The 20,684-nt window shown below is 37.4% G+C and overlaps 1 protein-coding gene across 3 annotated transcripts in view; it reads left to right on the top strand.

Moving 5' to 3' along the window:
- Positions 1-20,684, top strand: part of mtss1lb (MTSS I-BAR domain containing 2b) — a 78,724-nt gene that overhangs the window by 45,791 nt on the left and 12,249 nt on the right. For 2 of the 3 annotated variants that reach the window (XM_067437532.1, XM_067437524.1), the window contains exons 4-9: positions 13,839-13,923; positions 14,488-14,579; positions 14,663-14,737; positions 16,400-16,557; positions 18,957-19,064; positions 19,177-19,274. In XM_067437532.1, the coding sequence (XP_067293633.1) occupies positions 13,839-13,923; positions 14,488-14,579; positions 14,663-14,737; positions 16,400-16,557; positions 18,957-19,064; positions 19,177-19,274 (616 nt within the window). Of the gene's footprint in view, positions 1-13,838; positions 13,924-14,487; positions 14,580-14,662; positions 14,738-15,746; positions 15,959-16,399; positions 16,558-18,956; positions 19,065-19,176; positions 19,275-20,684 lie in introns of those variants that run through there. The other variant, XM_067437541.1, reaches the window with a different exon arrangement.

Here is a 20,684-nt window from a genome sequence, read left to right on the forward strand (position 1 = left end):
AATGGACAGTATGGCTTGATGGAAGATTGGAAACTCTTGGCTCCTCTCAGATATGAACTGACCTCGCTATTTAGACACAGATTTCCTCTTGGGGCTGAAAGAATATGGATTGTTGATATTTTTGGAATCTCACTCACATTTGGGATTTTCAACAGAGTTTATCCATGCGGACGGCAGTAAGATGATTGCGCACCGTACATTAAATGCACAAATGTTATGTAAATAGAATGGCGCTTTGTGGATATTTGCGTTCAGGGGCCTGTTAACCCAGCTATGAAGTTACTTAGCATAAATGGAAACAAAAAAGACGTACACTTTTGAATGTTTTAGCATTGTACCATTAAACTTTTAAAACGTAACTTTAAAAAACGAATAAATCAGGATTAAATGGAAGTTGATCATCTTTTCTTGTGCTGAAAAAAACGGCTTGAATGAGAAAAAAGTAGCCCAGGACATGTTTTTGTTCATCGTGAATAGATTAGGTTGTTGCTGTGCTCAGATATTGCTGTGATCTCATGTGAATGACAGGTTGTCCCACCCTAGCGTCCCTGCACATATTATCAGCAAGAGAATTGTCAATTTTGATTTCACAGTTACTTTAATTTGCATAAGCCTCCAAACAGGAAAAAACAGCTGAATCAATTCATACTTTACCTCACATACGTTAAAGATGCACTATGTAGTATTTTACAGTAAAATATCCAAAAACCACAAGGCTGAGTTCTTATAATATCCCAAATGTTTCCAACTATTTGTAAATTGTGAGAAAATTGCTATTTTAACCAAGGAACTGGGACGTATGAGGGGGTCGCCTATCAATTGCGTCATATCTGCGTTACCTTCGGTTTCTGGTTTTATTTGGCAGAATCACTTTACTCTTAGCAGTGTGAACAAGTGTCACCGCAGCTGCTGAGCGAACGCACAGAGTAATGCCATAATATAACTTTCAACACACTTAAATGTATGTAATATGATAAACAGTGCTGCGTTACCTCATACTCATGAGCGGAAATGGCGCCGGCAGCTGTGTTCTGCCTTGCGCAGCACCCTCAACGCTCTGTCCTGATCTGCTTCATACGACAGTAACGTTTATTAACCGCATCCATGGACATGATTTCTGCCCGAGTCCTATCCTGATTCTTTTTCACCGGCTGTGAGGTGAAGACCACATGTCCCAAGATTCTGAGCTCATACTTCTGCATTCCAGTTTGTTTTTATTATGCCCTTCACTCGCCTACTTCCCTCCGTCTCTTTCACTCAGATGTGCGTCATTGCTTACGTTGCATGAGCGTCCACTACTGGCCGAACATTTGCAATGGACTGAACTGGAACGCCCTAAGCCCTTGATCACTTTGAATCCACTATGGAATTGTTTTTTTTTTTTTTTTTTTTCTTTACGAAATTGTTTAATGCAACATTCTATATGTATATATATATATATATATATATATATATATATATATATATATATATATATATATATATATATATATATATATATATATATATATATATATATATATATATATATATATATATGTGTGTGTGTGTGTGTGTGTGTGTGTAAAAATATTTAAAATATCATAGAGTTGTTTGTGGTGGGGTAAATTAAACACGATATGCGGTGACATCACAGTCGTGTTGCATTGTGGTATATGTAGAGATAAACACCTGTAAAAAAACTACAGAAAATTTCTTCATATTTATACAGTATTCATAAAATACAATAAAAGTAAACATTTTGCCCTTTACAGACCTTTTTTTACAGTGTGTGTATATGTGTGTGTGTGTGTATATATATATGTATATATATATATATATATATATATATATATATATATATATATATATATATATATATATATATATATAATAGATTTTATTTATAATGCACTTTTCATTCCGAAGAATCTCAAAGTGCAACAAAGGGGGGGGGGGGGGGGGGGGAATAACAACAAAAAATGAATAACAAGTAAAAATATAGAATACTACAAACAATCAACCAACACAGAAAACAGAACAGAAACAGAGCTGATGGTGAACAGAAACAGAGCTGATGGTGAACAGAAACAGAGCTGATGGTGAACAGAAACAGAGCTGATGGTGAACAGAAACAGAGCTGATGGTGAACAGAAACAGAGCTGATGGTGAACAGAAACAGAGCTGATGGTGGACAGAAAACAGCTGATGGTGGAAGTCTCTGTTAGCTCCGCAGCACACTGTTAGCTCCGCAGCACACTGTGGTCCACTCCATGTTTCAGATTTCTCCCAGCGGCAGTGTCCCGATGACATCGCCGAGGCACGACAGCTGAAGACCAGATGATGGGTCTTCTTCATGATGATTCAAACGATGGGGATCGCTGCAGCACCATGCAGGAGGCAGAACATTCCTCCGGGCACTTCTGTGGACACACCGGGGCCGGCGCAGATGTCCAAGCCGCTCCACGGTCGCAATGCAGGACGGAACAGCGGCGCAGCCGAGAAGCAGAACATCCCAACATCATGCCGGACGCCGACGACGAGAGCCCGGATGACGCTAGCCCGGTGCAAACTTCAGCCACCATGCAGCCCAAGCCCAAGGGAGACCACCAGTGAGCACCCGCGGCGAGAAACATCAAATGTCCTCCAAACCAGAAACCAACCGCAGCAATTCAAACGTAAACATTAGAGAAGCGGTTGAAAACGGCGAAACGACGAACAACGACCTCTCAGTGGCTGCCAGCAATCAGCAACAGTCCCAATTGTAGCTCTGACTGTTAGACTAGTCACAAACATAAGGAAATAAAATAAAATGTAAATCTAATAGTACATTAACATGATTTGTTGTGGGTGGAGAAGCGGCGAACAGACAACGCCAGCGTCCTCTCCCCCACGTTGCCTAGCAACTCCTATATATATATATTATATATTTATATATAAACAAAATAATATATATATATATTTGTATCTCTGTCATACATCCAAAATGCTGATAGAGTTAGTTTCAAACTTAATAAACAACAGTAACATAATGGGAGCTTAATGCATCAGTTTAAGGAAGATCTTATAGCTGGTGCAACCCAACCATTGTATAAGTGTTCTCTGAGGATAAGCCAATAAAATATCCAAACAGCATCATCCAGAGAGACAGCCTATCTACATGTCCCTGCATGTCAGCCCACTGTCTGCATGTCAGTCAATACAAAATGTCAGTCATTGCAAAATGTTGAATACTTCCAATACAATATTTTAGGTGAACGTATAGGATTAAGACCAGTTTTAGATTATCCAGATCTCCTTTTCGGATGCTTAATGTGTTAAATTTGTCATGGCTAAATCACAGAATGACTTAAGTGTGAGATCTGAGTGAGCGGGACCAGGTGTCGACCATGGCGTGAGGTACAGTTCACCGCTGTAGTCAGCCTAGATACTGTAATGCAAAGTGACACACACACTCTGACTCAACACATCGCCTCACCTGACCTTAAGTGTCACTGTCCAGAAATTGAGCTCAGCCAGTGGCTCTGCACTGCAACACTGCATATGTAATTTTTTTCATCTGCTAGACTAGAGCAAAATATATACATGCATATACATGTCACTGACTTGCATGATAATTATTAGTATTAGGGATCTTTACTGGCAGAACAAGCAACAGCGTAATATAACCCACAATCCATATAGGGTTAACGTAACCTTGAATGGACTGAAAGTTGTTTTAATAAAAGCAAAAACTGCTGAACACTCAACAAAAATGTGGGTCAAAAATGGACGGCCCAAGTGCAGGGCAACTATGACCCAGTTTGAAGGGGTTAAATGTTGAACATGCTCGGCTGGTAAGGAATTTTGCACATTTTTAATTTAAACGCATCACTCCCTGAGAGCAAAATTAAGAGCCCCCACCCCCTTTCAGTGACAGAAGAAAAGAGAATAAAATATTTGCATTGATTTGTACCTGGACTTTAAAAGTGGACTCAAACCTCTTTTCAGTTGTGATATTTTCTCAGTCCACATTGTATTTACCCTGATGATTTTAGGAAGCCTAGCAATTTAAATATGATGATGATGATGATGATGATGATGATGATGATGATGATGATGATGATGATGATGATGATGATGATCTTTTAAGATTACAAAGATAGTAGTAGCAGTTGTAATAATTATTATTATCTAAGACTGAAATCTATGCTATTGGGACACAGCTGCATTGTAAAAAAAAGTTTGTTCTTTTTATTTAAGTTTAAGTTTTAAGTTTAAGATTATTTAAGATTATTTCTTAGAAAGTACTGTATATTATTTATTTTACATTACAGTAGCAAAATTTCTTAATTTCTTCACTTGCTAGAGTTGATGCTTTTGTGCACAGGCATGCTCTCTTTCACGTCCACATTCCCTATCCAGCTCCGTTGGGTTACTGATTATGAATGATTATCAATGCAAATTGGGTCAACTTGTCCCCGCTTCCTTACCCGATGGTCTCAACAGTCTTTTCATTTCATGTTTTTATGCATGTACTCCCTCTTTTATTTATTTGATGAAATTCATGCGGCGTCAGGTTTGACGTAGATTTTGGTGTCAGTAATTGTCAGCGATTCTCTCTCTGCTGTGCATTCTGAGTCTAATCAGAAGCAGTTTTGGGGCAGAAGCTCTGAGGTACAGACGCATGCTGAGAGGAGAATCAAGGCTTGCATGAATTATGCTATTTCATGTGCTGCTGCAGTCATCGTTTGTTGTCTTTCCTCTTCTTCCGTTAGCTTTTCTTTGCTTCAGCATGTGCCCTTCAACAGCACAGTACTGTTGTTCAATTGTATATTCATTCCTCTTTTACAATAACCGCACTAGTGTCTGCAAATTTATGAAGTGATGTGGGGACAATATTTACCTTCATTGCTTTACTTGTTTTAAGGGCTATTTCTTTTTAAATTCGCAATGTAACAGAAGTAGAATTTCTTACATCTGAGTGAAACATCCGTCACTAAAGAGATGTTGTTACTCTGCCATGTAAATAGTCTGTTGTTTTCACCGAAAGAGTTGTGGTATTTTAATTCAAAATTAAGTGTTTTATTTTTTATGAGACATGCATGGATGAATTGTTTGCAACAAGATTAATAACATGCGTCTATAAAATAGATAGGGTGGATTTCCATTCCATACCGACTTTAAAACAACTAGGGTAAGAAAATAGTTAAAGAAAAATGTATAAGAATTATTATCTTCGACGATTTTGGCAAAATTATGTTTTGCTGTGATTCAAACATTGTTATACGCATTTTTTCCTGTCTTCAGTTCAGTCTCAGAATAATGTTAACACGCCCCAACCTTGGCACACTAAATCGCCTGAAATGAATCTTTTGTCCTCAGACTGATTTTGAGTACTGCCTTAGGAAATGAATTTGCCTCGGTTATGGGATACAAAACAAATTAACAAGAGGCTTTAAGATGAAAGTTGGTTGACATTTTGTTAGCATAGTGTGTAAAATTCAGTCCTCGATACTGATCTATGGAATGACTTGTACAGAGGCGTCAAACGCTTCAAATCTCTACATGTCACTTATGTTAAATTATATTTACGGAACCCTCTGTTTTGTGTTGTTTTACATTTTACATTGCATTTGGCAGACGCTTTTATCCAAAGCGACTTACATTGCATTCACATTTTACATTTTTGTCAATTCTTCAATTCTTGCTTTCCCTGGGAATCAAACCCTTGGCCTTGGCGTTGCTAGCGCCATGCTCTACTTGTTGAGCTACAGGAAAGCTTTAAGGATGTTTTACTTCATCGGAATGGTACGAAAAGGTTTTGGCACTTGCTCTGTGAACACACACACACAAAAAAAAATCATAGAGATAATTCATAATGGTTCAATTATACTAAAAAAATTGTCACACTTGTACTGTTTGCAGTCAAAAATGGCCACATTTGGAAAACGAATGGAAAACAAAGTTCATCTTGTGGAAATGGACAATTTTTGAATGCTTTGCAAGCAGCACCAGAGAATAAAAATTACGTAAAATAAGTTTTTGAGTAATAGAATATTTCTGCTTTATTTTTGTTATTGTTTTTTTCTTGTATAATTTGTGTAATCAGGGCTCTCTGTCTAGAAATGTCTGATGCAAAGAGACATCTTTTGTTGTTTACACTACTAGGCTTACTGTAAACAAACAAAGAAGCACCCACTATACCCCATTTGACCCTTGGACCCAGTTCTTTAATCTATAGTTCTTAATGTGGCCTGTATTTGTGTCAGTACTAGTGTCTCTACATAAACTCATACTGTGCTCAAGGAATGTTTGTTCCATAAACAAACATAATCACACTTCTAATCTTCAAATGAAGATCATCTGATCCTAGTCTGTGCTCAGTGTAAATAATGAAAAAGCCCCATTAGCATTTTCTTATATATGTGAGCTGAATACATAAAGTAAATTAGTATGTTCATGTTGTTATATAACAATAAAACCTTGTGTGTTTGTGTGAGAGCATGGCTGCATTATATGAATGGTGCAGAGAGAAGAACATTGGCGGGCACAAATCCTTCAGAAGATTTCCTGTTGCTATGGCAAAGCATGAAGGGCATACAGCCATAGGAACACGGCAAAGAAAACACTCGCGTATGGTATATTTGCATCAAGTGGAAATAATGATAGCACCTTTGCCTCATTGAGGTTAACTGATAGTTTAGAAAAAAAATTGCTTGATGTGAGTTATATAAGCTCAGTTCTCTCGCTGAATTATTGAATTGATTTGAAGGTCTAATAATAATACTAATGTAAAATAAATGATCATTTGGTACCCTGCATGTGTGTATTTAAGTAATACTGGAATTGTGTGCGTGTTTTTGTTTATTTTATTTTATTTTTCAGATTTCATTTTTAGACTTTCAGCTCACAGAACTGCCAATAAATCAGCAGTGTATTATAATGTAAATTAATACTTCTTTACTGTTGGTGGCCATTGATTTGAGACCATGCTACCAAAACGCTAAAATGCTTTACTAGTAAATTCAGTGTGAATTAAATTCAGTCCTATTCACACTATAGTTTTCATGTCTGTCAGAATCCTTGCTGACTCTGTCTGTAACTATCAGGTTTTTTTTTTAGATTTAGATATTAAAGCACCTGCATTATTCGTACTTATTAGCAGAAAAACATATTGTACGCCAAAGGTTATGTCTGGTGAAATAAGGGCAGGAATGTTCTGTAGAGGTGAAGGCTGGTCTGTGTGCGGGTTTGAAGCCCTGCAGGCTGAAGTCTCTCTGACAGACTTTCATGTTCAGCAGCTCAACGGGGAGTCATGAGGCAACATGCGCCACACATCATCAGGTCTCGTGACGGAGAAAAAAGGGATGTCTGAATTACTTCTAGGAAAGGGGTGGTGCGGGGTTTGGTGAGTAGTGAGAATGCTGACAGTAGGAGAAATGGTGGGAGAGGGAGAGGAGGGGAAGAAATATATAGGCAGAGAAATATTTAATATTCCGATATTTCCTTTAAGCCCAGACTGTGGTGGTACCACCACAGTCATTATATGATAAAAAGTCATAATATGTTTTTTATACTGTACATTACAATGTTGTGATGCCATTTTTTGTGCGTTATTAATTTTTAATTTATGTAGGCAAAATAGTGTGTATCATAAGTTTATCATACTTTTTTACTGTATAGCAAATATTTATCAGTTATTGGCCATAACTTAAACATTTCAGATTATCTGTATTATGCCAGAATATTATTATTTAAGTTGATTTCAGTTATTTGGATTTGTGCATTCGTGAATATTATTATTTAAGTTGATTTAAGTTATTTGGATTTGTGCATTCGTCCTTAAAGTGACAGCAGCTTTGTAAAGAGCTTTGTAACAAGTGTAATAAAGTTTGTAGATTTGAAGGAACGAGGCGGGAACTGGCGAACGTTCAACAACTTTTTAATTTCAAAATAAATAAATAAACAAAACGAAAGTAAACCGCGGGCAGCCCCTCACGGACGACTGCCCGCACATACATAACAAAACAAACAAAACTCAACATAAAGTCCAGGCCTGGTCCTCTCTCGTCTTCCGCTGCCTTCGCTCCTCCTTATATGCTCCCGTCACTTGGCCGGCGGACGAGACCGTTGTGTCGCGCAGCTGGTACTCATTACCACTCGTCACTGGCCCGCTCTCACGGTCCCTCGCCCCGCTGCATGCCACAACAAGTATTTAAATGAGTTTAAGTTAGTCGTATGCTAGTATGTCAGATGGAGCATCACTGAATGGCTTAAACCATGATGACAGTGTGCATTAATACAACAATAATAAAATAATGCATTGGCATAAAAAAGGAAATTTACTTTTATACTTAAGTACTTTTGAAAACAAATACTTCTGTACTTTTACTTGAGTAAAAATCTGTTTTTACAACTTTCACTTGTAACGGAGTAATTTTTGACCAGTAGTACTTTTACTTTTACTCAAGTAATAGAGTTGTGTACTTTGTCCACCTCTGCTTGTTTACTGATACAATAAAAAATGGCATTTGATTAACATGAGTGAAATTGGCTGAATGTTTTTTTCTTTTTTGGTTTATAAGGGTACATACTTTTTGTGTTGGCCTAATTTTGCTCACGTAGAGCTGCCAAGTTATTAATATTTTGATTTTGTAACTATATATGGATATACATGGCTTTGCATTTGGAATGTATTCAGTGTTGGTTTAATAGAGAATCACTTTTCTATGTTCATCTTGCTAGCTGTTTTTTTATGCATTGACTGCCACCAAGTTCAGATTTGCTTTGTTTACAGTGAGATGGCAAGTCAAAATAACAATTATAGCGGCAAGTAAATGTAGCTGTACATCAGCTGTTTCTGAAAACCCAACTCAACATTATAGAGTAGACCCCTCTCTCTCTCTCTCTCTCTCTCTCTCTCTCTCTCTCTCTCTCTCTCTCTCTCTCTCTCTCTCTCTCTCTCTCTCTCTCTCTCTCTCTCTCTCTCTCTCGTAAGCGATTTGTATGCCTTTCTGCTGGTCCTCAGCCAAGTAAATAGCCCTGTTTATCCAGTTACTCTATTCAATTAAGTTCCCGAAGCCACAGAAGGAATTCCCAACAGGCATTTCATTTTTGTCTCAAATGTAAAATGATGGAAGATAAAGCTGACACAGAAACACACGCACGGTTATTATCAGGTGTTGGTGAGTGAGCAAATATTCTGCCATGAGTAACTTTTGGTGTATATGGAGCGCACTGCTGGAAGAGTGATTTTGTTGGGCAATATGGGTCATGATGCACCAGTAGGGATGCATCGAAATTGGTATCAGCCAGAATGTTAGTAAGTCTAGAAGGTGTGTCCCCCACCCCACCCCATGTTATGGCCAATAACCAATAAATGCCTGATATAAAATGTATATGCTACACTGTAAAAAAAATATTTAGAAAAAAAGTTACCTGGCTGCCTTTAAAATTTTGAACTCATTGGAATTAAAATTTTGAGTTAGATTCGATAACTTTTATTAAAATATTATTAAGAGATTTTGTAAGCATATTGGGTAATTGTGTGTTTTATTTGTGATGGCGCAGTGAAACATGCCAAATAGTGTTATTTTCAATAAACTCAAAATTTTTAGGCAACCAGGTTACTTACTTTTTTAAGTTAAACCAACAAAAAAAAAAAAAAGTACAGTCTATTTTGTTTGAATAATAAAAAAATAATACACTAAAAACTAAATTCAGTCATATTTGTTGTTCAGAAATAATTTTGATATGCTTATTTGCTGCTCAAGAAATCTTGTTGTGCTTCTTAACATTTTTGTGAAAACCTTGATGTTTTTTTTTTCAGGACTCTTTGGTGAATAAAAAGTTTAAAAGAACAGTATTTTTTTGTAACAGTATATTATAAATGTATTTACTGTCACTGTTGATCAACTTTAATGCATCCTCGGTAATTAGTTTCATAAAAAATAAAAAAATAAAAATAAAACTTTTGATCAGTAGTGCATATCCAATATCGAAAAATACACGGCTTTAAATTAAAAATGATATAGTAGTAATTTTGTATCTGCAGATGAGCTATTTTATCAATGCCTTGACTTGTTATGAGACATTAAATTTATATTGATTTATTCATTGTATTGACAATGTCTTTTTTTTTTTTTTAGAAAATTTTAGACTTGGTAAGTGAATGTTTTGGCACTGAGAGATTGATTAGTGAAATAAAGTCATTCATGAGGAAGATGAATTTAGTCACTCTTTTACAACAGTCCACCAGTTTGTCAACACTTTCAACTCATCTTTCCCCAGGATGGTCGTTTTTCACATTGTGGTGACTAAATGTCATGGGGAAAATCAATATGTGGGGGCTAGTGTGGCAGTGTGGGTCTTAGCGATGAGGACAATAGTAAACACAGGCTGCTGTAACAGATGGAGGCGACAGCACTGTGTGAATACTGCCACTTTGTCCAGATTACTGCGGTAACAACAGTACACTGCTTCGGAGCATACGCTGATCCGGACATTCTTAAGTGGTCGTCAGATAAATCTGGTTTGCGTGAGACACTCATTGGGTATGACTAAGTATGTGACGGGAGAACTTGTGTCATTATCCAGATGTTAGCTGTCTCATTATGTTAAAGTCGTCATAAAATGGAAGTGGCATCAGATCTTTTCTTCTGTATTTCAGTGGACATCCAAATTATTGAAAAATATCCATCGATTGTTAATAGGATGGAGGCGGATATGAATGTCAGCTTGCAGACAATTAGTGAAGGGTTTAAGGGAAAACAAAATGTTTGGAAGGAGAAGTCTGTCATTTTCATTGGAAGACTTGAAGAGTTGATTTTTAAAATAAAAATTACAAGGTATTTTAATTTGAAATGAAACGGGTTAATCATTTCCAATAAAATCCAAAAATTTTACTAAAGTTTTTTTTTTTTTGGGGGGGGGGGGGGGGGGGGGGGATATAGCGGAAGGTAAAAACAAACAGAAACACTGCAAAAAGACACAAACACTAAAGAACATCTAATTTCAGAGGTAATTCAAATGTGCAACCTCACTTGCTCTTTCCGTTCTCACGCTTACTCATTCCTGGTTTTTGTCTTTTTGTAGTTTTCTCACTATCGTAAGGTATGGTGGCACTTTGACATTAGACACTGTATCATCTCACTCTGCTGTGTGTGTTTGTTGGATGGATTAATGAATGGTTGCTGGGTAGAACAGGAGGCATGAGGCAGGAATGTGTTAATTATGAATGGAGCTTCTCTCGTGGCTTACTGGAGGCTCTCATTGGAGAAACACGGTGTGTGTGTGTGTGTGTGTGTGTGTGTGTGTGTGTGTGTGTGTGTGTGTGTGTGTGTGTGTGTGTGTGTCTGCATGCATGCATGTTTAACTTACTGCGCTCAGATCAGCCATGTAGAAAATCTGTGTTAGTGAACACCTTACTGCTATTGGAAAATGACAATAGTTAGCTGGCAATGGATAATAGATAACTGGCAATATGAGTCAAAGGCATGACAATGCAAGTTGGTGTGATTTTGCCAAGGAAGATATGTTCCTGATTCAACATCTTTTGTTGAATAGTCACCCTATTCCTACCCATAACTTATTCATCTATCATTTCCCCTTAATTTAAGGATAAGAATAGTGAAGCACCTAGCCTGTGTTGTAAGCCTAAACTTGACATTAAATAATTACCTAACCACTAACCTATCCCTCAAATCTAATTGGAATGTTGTTTCGGGATCAATACGGATGTGGATATTCCAGGAACATGTTCCATTTTTTTCTGTCAAAAGGTCTCAACAAAGTCAAGACTCAAGACACTAACAAAAAAAGTCTGATGTTTCAATAATAACTCAAATGTTTCTCATCAACTTCTTCTAAGCAATCTGAGCTATGGTATTCAGATTTATTTTATATCCCTATACTCTCAATTGTCAACAGTTCATTTCAAGCCACATTAATGTCTTTATCTCTCCTCAAATTGTAGGAGAAACATCTGAGACAGTGTAGATAATTAAGAAATATAAATGAGAACAAGCATTATGTTTAGAGGCAATGAGGTGACTGGGACAACAGGAATCTGAATGCTAAATTCATTTCACACAATAAAGTAGAACAAAATCCCACGGTGCCGAAAAAATAACGTTACAATTTTTTTTTTTTTTTGGTACATTTAAAAAAAATTAGACAATACAGGACAGGTTTGTGCCAAATTGCAACAGTCTATTGTTGAACTACACACTGCACACATACAAAGTGGCGGTACCTCACACACACTCATGCCACCCCCATACTGAGTATTACAGTGCCTACACTACACCATGCCTACGGAACAAACACCAAACAATTACACAAACAATTACACTACATTTTAAACACACGTTTACACAATACTCTTAAATATATTATACCCAACATAATATTAAATTATCAATATATCAATTTAAATGCACAATATGTGTGTGCACATGTGAAATGTGGGAACATGCCCCATAGTCCTTACATAGTCACGTAGTAGCTTTGTGACACTCTTCAACCCAATGTTTAAGGCACAGCTTTTACCTTTTAAGGGCCAGGGTTGATTTGGGGTGTGTGCCTCTTTGACAGGCCTAGATTAACCCTGTAAAGCCTAGATTACTGAACTGCTCTAATCGGACTGAATCTCATCCCTCTGGTACTGGAGATCTGAGGTCGGTACAGACCAGGATTTGATGCTGGAATGTAGGTTTTCATCACCCTGAGAATAAGCTGAAAATACTAATGCGGAGAATAGACGGGTAAACCATTCCCCGCAGCCACACCGTGAAAAAACAAAACATGCAGCTTTAATGTTTATTGATATGATGACACTGCATTAGATTGCCAGTCATATTTCAAAATATCATCTTTAAAAATTGTATTCTTTCTTTTTTTCATATTAAGTTGTGACAGTCATTTGAAATAAGCTGATTTTTATATTGTAAATAAAAAATATATCCTATTTTGTAAGGCCATGATACAGTTAAATCTAACATGCTTGTGTGGTTCCAGGCAACGCTTACAGACTTCTCAGTTCAACAATTCAGTTTGACATCTTTAACACTTAAGGAAAATAATAGCTGTCCAGGCCACCTTCTTTGGAAGAAAGCACACTGCCTCTTATAAATACTGGGGTCAGGATTTTCCAAACGTTTTTTTTTTTTCTTTTCTTTTTTTCTTCCAACCTGCTACTAAAAATAGCCTAAATTATACTGCGGCTACAGACACACTTTGGGGAATCTGATAGATTAAACCGCTTTATTTGGACTGAAGTAAGCATAAATTACTGGTCCGTGTTTATGATAAATACCTAATTCAGTCATGAAACTCTAGAGGGTGGAGGCTAAAAGGTATATTAAATACAGTCTGCATGTAATTACATAATTACCGTATGGCATTACCATAATATAATGAGATTGCTTGTTCAACATTTAAATAGTATGGTTCAATGTTTGCTGTAAGTTAGTCCTGCAACAGATATCCTCTGAAACCCTCCACCTCCCCAGCTCCACCTCCCTAGGATGTATGTATGTCTATTTATGCAGCAGCAGCAGAAGCATATTTTCCATATGGCGATGTCAGCAGCGTGTCTGTGTATTTATAAGTAGTAGCAAGGGCGTACTTACTCTGCAGCAGCAGTGTACAGCATACCTAGTCCACCAGTACCAAATACATTAACATTGTCATTACCGATAACATGCTAGAACTATTCTGTGAGTTGTCATGAATTAAATATTTGCATGACTTGAAGTTGTACACTTGATGATCTTTAAAATGAGTGATTAAAGTGCGTAAAGAGTGAGTAAAGTAATTTCAATGGAATAATTTCAGTGTTGTTCTGACAGGTTTTCTTTCACTTGTGCATCCTCTAGGTGCCACCAGAGATATCGGATCAGCGCTGACCCGCATGTGTATGAGGCATCGCAGCATTGAGGCGAAACTACGCCATTTTACTAAGTAAGGCCACACTCCTCCTGTTACTACTTCCTGTGTGTTATAGTTTAGTAGTCTATATACAATACAAATATACTTATACATATGATTATACACAACACAAGAACATACAAACAAGGGCCAAAAGTAATAGCTGTAGATTTTATATGCAAATCATATGTGAATGGTTGATTCCGATTGGTTTATTGTGACATTTAGTGGTCAAATAATTTTTCTAACTTTATTTTCAATGCAGTTTGATCAGTAAATCAATCAATATTAAATGCCTATTTTATTTCATATTTGTTTTGCACACTATAATCGGAGACTCACTCTCAAAGTCTGATACTCACACTTTTCCCACGTCATTAGTGGACATCTGCAGACAATTCCCTCTGACAGTCTGATGAATGGTAGCCTCAAACTCTAAGCCACACTGTAAACCAAAGCTTTCATTTCGCATGATCAGAACCCCCCACAGGGTTGATGATATTTCCTTGTGATTGTTCATATTTCTCTGTAATTGAATGGGAATCCTGACTCAGCTATGAACGTATGAGAACATGATCCTTTCTCCATTGCTCTCAGTGCTTTGATGGAGAGCCTGATCACGCCTCTACAGGACCGCATTGAAGACTGGAAGAAGACAGCCAATCAACTGGACAAGGACCATGCCAAAGGTGACTAAGCACTTTTTTGTCCATATGCACAGTATGTCAGCTCTTAAAAAGTAGACAATTTTCACACATTTCTGTTTTCACAGAGTACAAACGGTCTCGTCATGAAATAAAGAAAAAATCTTCGGACACCGTGAAATTACAGAAAAAAGCCAGGAAAGGTAACACACATTCTTTTCAGTAAGAAATGAAACATGACAAACAAATTGTTTTATTTATTATATGAAATATTGTTATAGTAGCACACAACTATGCATAACAGTGTTTTAAACAGTGTCAGTGAACTTGATGGATCGGTTCAATATTACATAACATTGCCGTATTACAAAGCAGAAATGTGTTGGGAATGATTCAAGGACATTTCCTCAAGGTCAAACCTGGCTGTCTTATAAGACGTTAAGAACAACCAGCTGATTGGATGCCATCAGCGTTCACTGTGTTTTTAGTGGCTCTAATGGTCGATGATGGACAGTTGAATTTCGGAGCTGATGTTAAAGACGCATAGACTGCATAGAGTGCACAATGCGAATGTGCTTGGTGAAATTACTGATCCCTTTTATAGCAGGCAAACAATCCTCTGTAATGTAAGCAACCCCCTCTGCTGGCTGAAATGCAGAACTGCAACTCTCACCTCATTTGCTAAGCAGTTTGTGTTCGTACCCCGGCAGCCAATAATTTCTGCTTTTGAAGATAGGATGACAATCCTATGTGTTACTAGGAAGAGTCCAGTGTTAAAGCAAAAGCTCCCTTTTATTATTTTGTTACAAGTCCGGCATCTCATTTCTTCTAAGACCATTCAGTTTGATAAGACTACATATTTGATTTTCTTTTGGATCCATTGCGCATTAAATCGTATGTTTTTGGCTGTTTTTTATTTTATTTTGTTTTGATTCAATTTGCTGTGGTGGTTTGGCTTTTCTGAAACAATTTGGCCGTGAAATGAGCTGAATTGCTTCCTAATACTAACCCTAACACAGTGCTCTCCCTCCTCTCTTTCTCTGTATCTCTTTCTCTCTGTTCTTTACCCTCTCTGTTCTTGGATTCCCCTGTGTTGCGTTCTCTCTCTCTCTTTCATCTACTCTCCCTCTATAGAGCTACAGGGTAAGTATGTTTTTTTCCATGCAAAGATGTGGCTCACTTAGATTCTTCTCACTCGTTTCTCTGCATGGCCCTTTAACCCGGCCTCAACTCGAAAAAGACCTCAACACGTATGCAGACAGTTCTGTGGCCGTCGGATTTAACCCCCTACATGACTCTTTAGCTTGACAACTTACAAGTGATTTCTCTCATTATAACTCCTGAGGGTTTGCTTTGTGCATGATTTTGCTGATGCCGTCCCAGCATGCATGCTGCCTGTGTTCCTGGAAGCAGTTCTACTGCGGGTAACAGACTTTGCTTCCTCAGCAAAGGTCACAACCATCTCTAACAACCTAGTCTGCATGAGTTAACCTTTAAACTTCCTCTGGGAGGTTCCATGTGTTTCATTAAGAGTAGAAGATGTTCAATCGCAGAGTTCAGAGGCGTCTGTCTCCATCTGTTGTGTAGGTGCTAGTCGGAGTAGTCTGTTTTGTTCTGTGTTCACATTATGTTTGTATTGTTGGATGCTGGAAGAGAGAATGATCCTCTGTTCTAATGGTGCATTCCCTCTTGTGTCACTTTTTTACTTCTGATTGGCCTTTGCAATCTTCTTATTTTTCCATTTGACCTTTTATTTTGTCTGATACTTTGGCCATATTTCATTCTGTCCATTCTCCACCTTGTTTCATCCCTCTCCCTGTCTTCCTTCCCTTCTTTTCTGTTATGCTCTCTGTTGCCCCCTTTAGGCCGGGGGGACCTTCAGCCTCAGCTGGACAGTGCCATGCAGGATGTGAATGACATGTACCTGCTGATGGAGGAGACAGAGAAGCAGGCGGTGCGGCGAGCTCTTGTGGAGGAGAGAGGGCGCTTCTGCACCTTCATTGGCTTCCTGCAGCCTGTAGTGGTACAGTTCAACTCAACATCACTTACACTTACAACTGTACAGTTGCTCAGTTGTTCAGAGCTCCGCTCATGAACTCTTTCTCCGCCATAGAAAGGAAATTTTACATTTATGAGACATTGTCTCCCTGACATTTTCCGTGTTTTCACTGTTATACGGTAGGGAGCACTATTACATGTTTTCTGAAAGAGTAGAGCATCTCCGGATCAAAACACAGACGAAAAAGGAGCAGAAACAAGTGATAATAGAATTGCCTATGCAAATTGTAGTCTTTGAAAAATAAAAACTTTATTTTCTCAACTTTTTGTTCAAAATGTTGCTTTTTTTATGAAACTTGATTATGATAAAAAAAGAATGCTTGAAGCTATAGAATATATATTTTTTTAAAGCAGAGGCTCTGTACTTTCTTTTGATGTATTGCATGGTCAGATATTCATACAACAAAAAATTCTGGGGGCCATTACATTTTTGTGAAAATAATCGAAAAAGGTGATGGTGGCTAGCAACTTTAAAAAAAATGCTGGTGCGAAAGAGTTAAGAGAATTTGAGAGCACATTTAATTTCATCCTCAGTTTACTTTTTATTAAAGCTTGTTTGGAGGAAAATACTATATAACATTTATTAAAGGTGTCATGAACTGGCTTTTTTTCTTTTTTTATACTGTTGTCTGAGGTCAACTAATGACGTTCATGTGGTGTTTAAAAAGACATCAAAAAACATCATAACTAATAAATAATAGGCTATTTTTTACACTTTTATTTATTTATTTATTACACTGGTTTTGAGGCTCTCTTCTGAACGCTGGGTTTTGATGGGTGTGCTGCACTGGAGACTTGGAAGTAAACGCCCAATGCTAGGATTGGATAAGATTTGCATATTTAATAAGCTTCGGCTCTGCTGTCATATCTATAGCCCAGTGCCAGTTCACATGAAGGAGAGATTATTAAAGCTGCTACGTATTGCAATGATTTTCTTGATCACAGGGCTCGTAAACATCTTTATCAAACAAACACAATGATTTAAGTCTCATCCACCCTTGATTGATTTCAATAGTATTTCTATATTACATGGCCCGCCCGCATAGGCGTGATAGTTTTTATACTGTACAAACTGTATTTTTTATCCCCCTTACACTGCCACTGCCTCTGCCCCTAAACCTACCCATCACAGGAAACATTCTGCAATTTTACTTTTTCAAAAAAACTCATCCTGTATGATTTATAAGCATTTTGAAAAGTGGGGACATGGGGTAATGTCCTCATATGTCACCCTTTTCTGTAATACCTATGTCATACACATGTCATTATACACATTTTTGTCCTGATATGTCACAATAACAAGCACACTAACACACACACACACACACACACACACACACACACACACACACACGTGCGCACCCAGGTCAAGAAGGAATTTCTACCGACTGGCATACACTTTGGTATAGCCCGTCTAGAAACCACACAGCCCCGGGACTACTACATTTTACTCACATACGTTTGTTGCACCAATCCTGTTGGATCCAATATAGAAGGCACAACATTGTGTCTACGATTCCGCAGTGAAATGAAGCGATTGCAAACACACAAACGTTCTTCTCCAAATGAGCTGGAACTTCATTCAAAATAAATCATACATTCCTAATATTATGATCTGAAGGAAGCTTATGCAGCGACTGTGTTCTTCCACAATATCTTGCAATATTCTTTGCATGTTCTTTGCTGCTGGCTTGTGATCGACCAAACAGCTCCATGAGTCGGTGAGCAGGGCTACTGAATTACACGTTCTGTAGAGGCGTGTTTCGTAGCACGATGACGTAAGAAAGAATGAAGCCCAAGATCGTTTTCTGGGCCTGGTGACTTTAAAAGCTTTTCTTTGACTAAACAGGAAGTTTTCAGCTCTGAAACTTACATGATAATCTTATGTTACTATGACCTTTTATATATCAAAAGGGAAAGTTGATTTCTCAATTCATTACCCCTTTAATGCAAAAGACAGGATGAAAAAATAATGAGAGGGGTTATCAAACACAGTTTCCGTCAATCTCATGTCAATATTTAGTACCTGTAGAGTAGTATTGCATCTTTTATATCTCTGAAAAGTATTTAGTTTGATCATATTTATAAAAGAAAGATTGGCTGTACCGAGTCTTTCCGAAATAAAACAGAGTGGACGAAGGCTTATCATGTGGGCGGAGCTAAATAATCATTTAAGGGGAGGATGTTTCAGCTGGAACTTTTTACTGCGCCAATTTTTTTTAATTAAATTAGGTAGAAATAGCTCTTTATGGTAACAATTGCAGGCTACTACTTTGTGTGTACAGTGTGTGATGATTAATTACTTCTTGAAATAGAAATTTTGATCTATTAACTGTTTATTATTTGCCTTTGTGTAAATGTCAGAATGGGGAAATTGCCATGTTGGGAGAGATCACTCATCTCCAGGCCATTATCGATGACCTCACCGTGTTAACCTCAGACCCCCACAAACTGCCCCCAGCCAGCGAGCAGGTGCACATTCTCCTTATATGCTTCAGTCATCATGTAACATGTGCAGTGCTTTACAGAAACAAACCAAAGTAAGACCATTAATATTACATTTGTATGTCTCTCTTTCTTTCAGGTAATAAAAGACCTTAAGGGTTCTGACTACTCTTGGTCCTACCAGACTCCCCCCTCCTCTCCCAGCAGCTCTGGCTCCAGGAAAAGCAGCATGTGCAGGTGAGAGCAAGATTGTTAAAGAAAAAAAAGAGAGAGTGATGTTAGCACACTTATTCAATCTTTATTTCTGTTTATTAGCCTTTTTTTCTGCTGGATATATTTGTTGCTTGGCTTTTCATTGTTGTAATTGCTTTACAAATTGCTGTTTTAAAATACAGTAGCTACAGTTTACTGCAACATATAAATAGCTAAATAGCCTGGTAGGGCATCCTTGACCAGCAAACACACCAGATACCAGCTGGTCATACCATCTTAAAGCGATGATTCACCTAATAACGAATATTCTGTCATCATTTACTCCCCCCCATATTGATTTCACCTACTAAGTGAAGTTCTTTTTTGTTCTTCGTTTAGGGGTAAAACAAGGTTTGAAATACGTGACTAGCGATATACTGTTAGCGAACATTAAATGGCGCACACACTGCTGAGAGCGACGTTTAGATGAATGTGTAAATATTTGCTTGCGTGCTTTCCTCTCAATAACAAACACAATAACATTGAGAAAACAGCAAGGATTTTTTATTAAGCATAAGAAAAGCATCTGATCATAGCAACGAAGTTATGTTTGCACAAGCTCTACAATTCGGCACTCTATTAAATCCACGTTCCGTTTATAGCATGTTATACAATAGACTGCTTAAAATCAAGCAGTTCATCATAATAAACGTGAAAAACAATGTTAGTCTGGAAACCTGTACATTTATTTCTACTGCTGCTGTTACACTTTTGCGGGAACCAATCACAGATTGGCTTATCCACCTGATAGATTATGGATGGCGCCCCTTGATCTTGTGGTCTGATTGGTTGAAGGACTATCCAATTGCGTACAGAGTCATTTGAATAATGCTCATTGATCACGCCTCTTGTGCTAAAGAAAATACAGAGCAGACTCCCTAGACTCCCCCCATTCCTGTGATGCAAAGAGTAATTTTCAGCATTATTAATACAGTCTTTAGTGTCACATGATCCTTCAGAAATCATTCTAATATGGTGATTGGATGCTCAAGAAACATGTATTATTATTATCAATGTTGAAAGCAGTTTATGTAAAACAAATAAAGATTATTTTATGAATAGAAAGTTCAAAAGATTAAAGTTCAATTTATCTGAAATGGAAAGCTTTTGTAAAATTGTACTACTAAGAATTTTTTGGGGGAATTTTAAAGAAATTATTACATTTATTCAGCAAGGATGATCAATGATTGATCAAGTGACAGTATAGACATTTATAATGTTTCCAAAGCTTAAATGCTGTTCTTTTGTTCTTCTATTCATTAAATAATACTGAAACCAAAAATTGCACACAACTGTTTTCAACATTGTTGATAATAATAATAACAAATGTTTCTTTATTAAATCGGCATATTAGAATGATTTGTGAAGGATCATGTGACTGAAGACATGATGTTG

Source organism: Pseudorasbora parva, chromosome 1 (assembly GCF_024679245.1).
Source record: "Pseudorasbora parva isolate DD20220531a chromosome 1, ASM2467924v1, whole genome shotgun sequence".
In the NCBI taxonomy this organism is placed as follows: domain Eukaryota; kingdom Metazoa; phylum Chordata; class Actinopteri; order Cypriniformes; family Gobionidae; genus Pseudorasbora; species Pseudorasbora parva.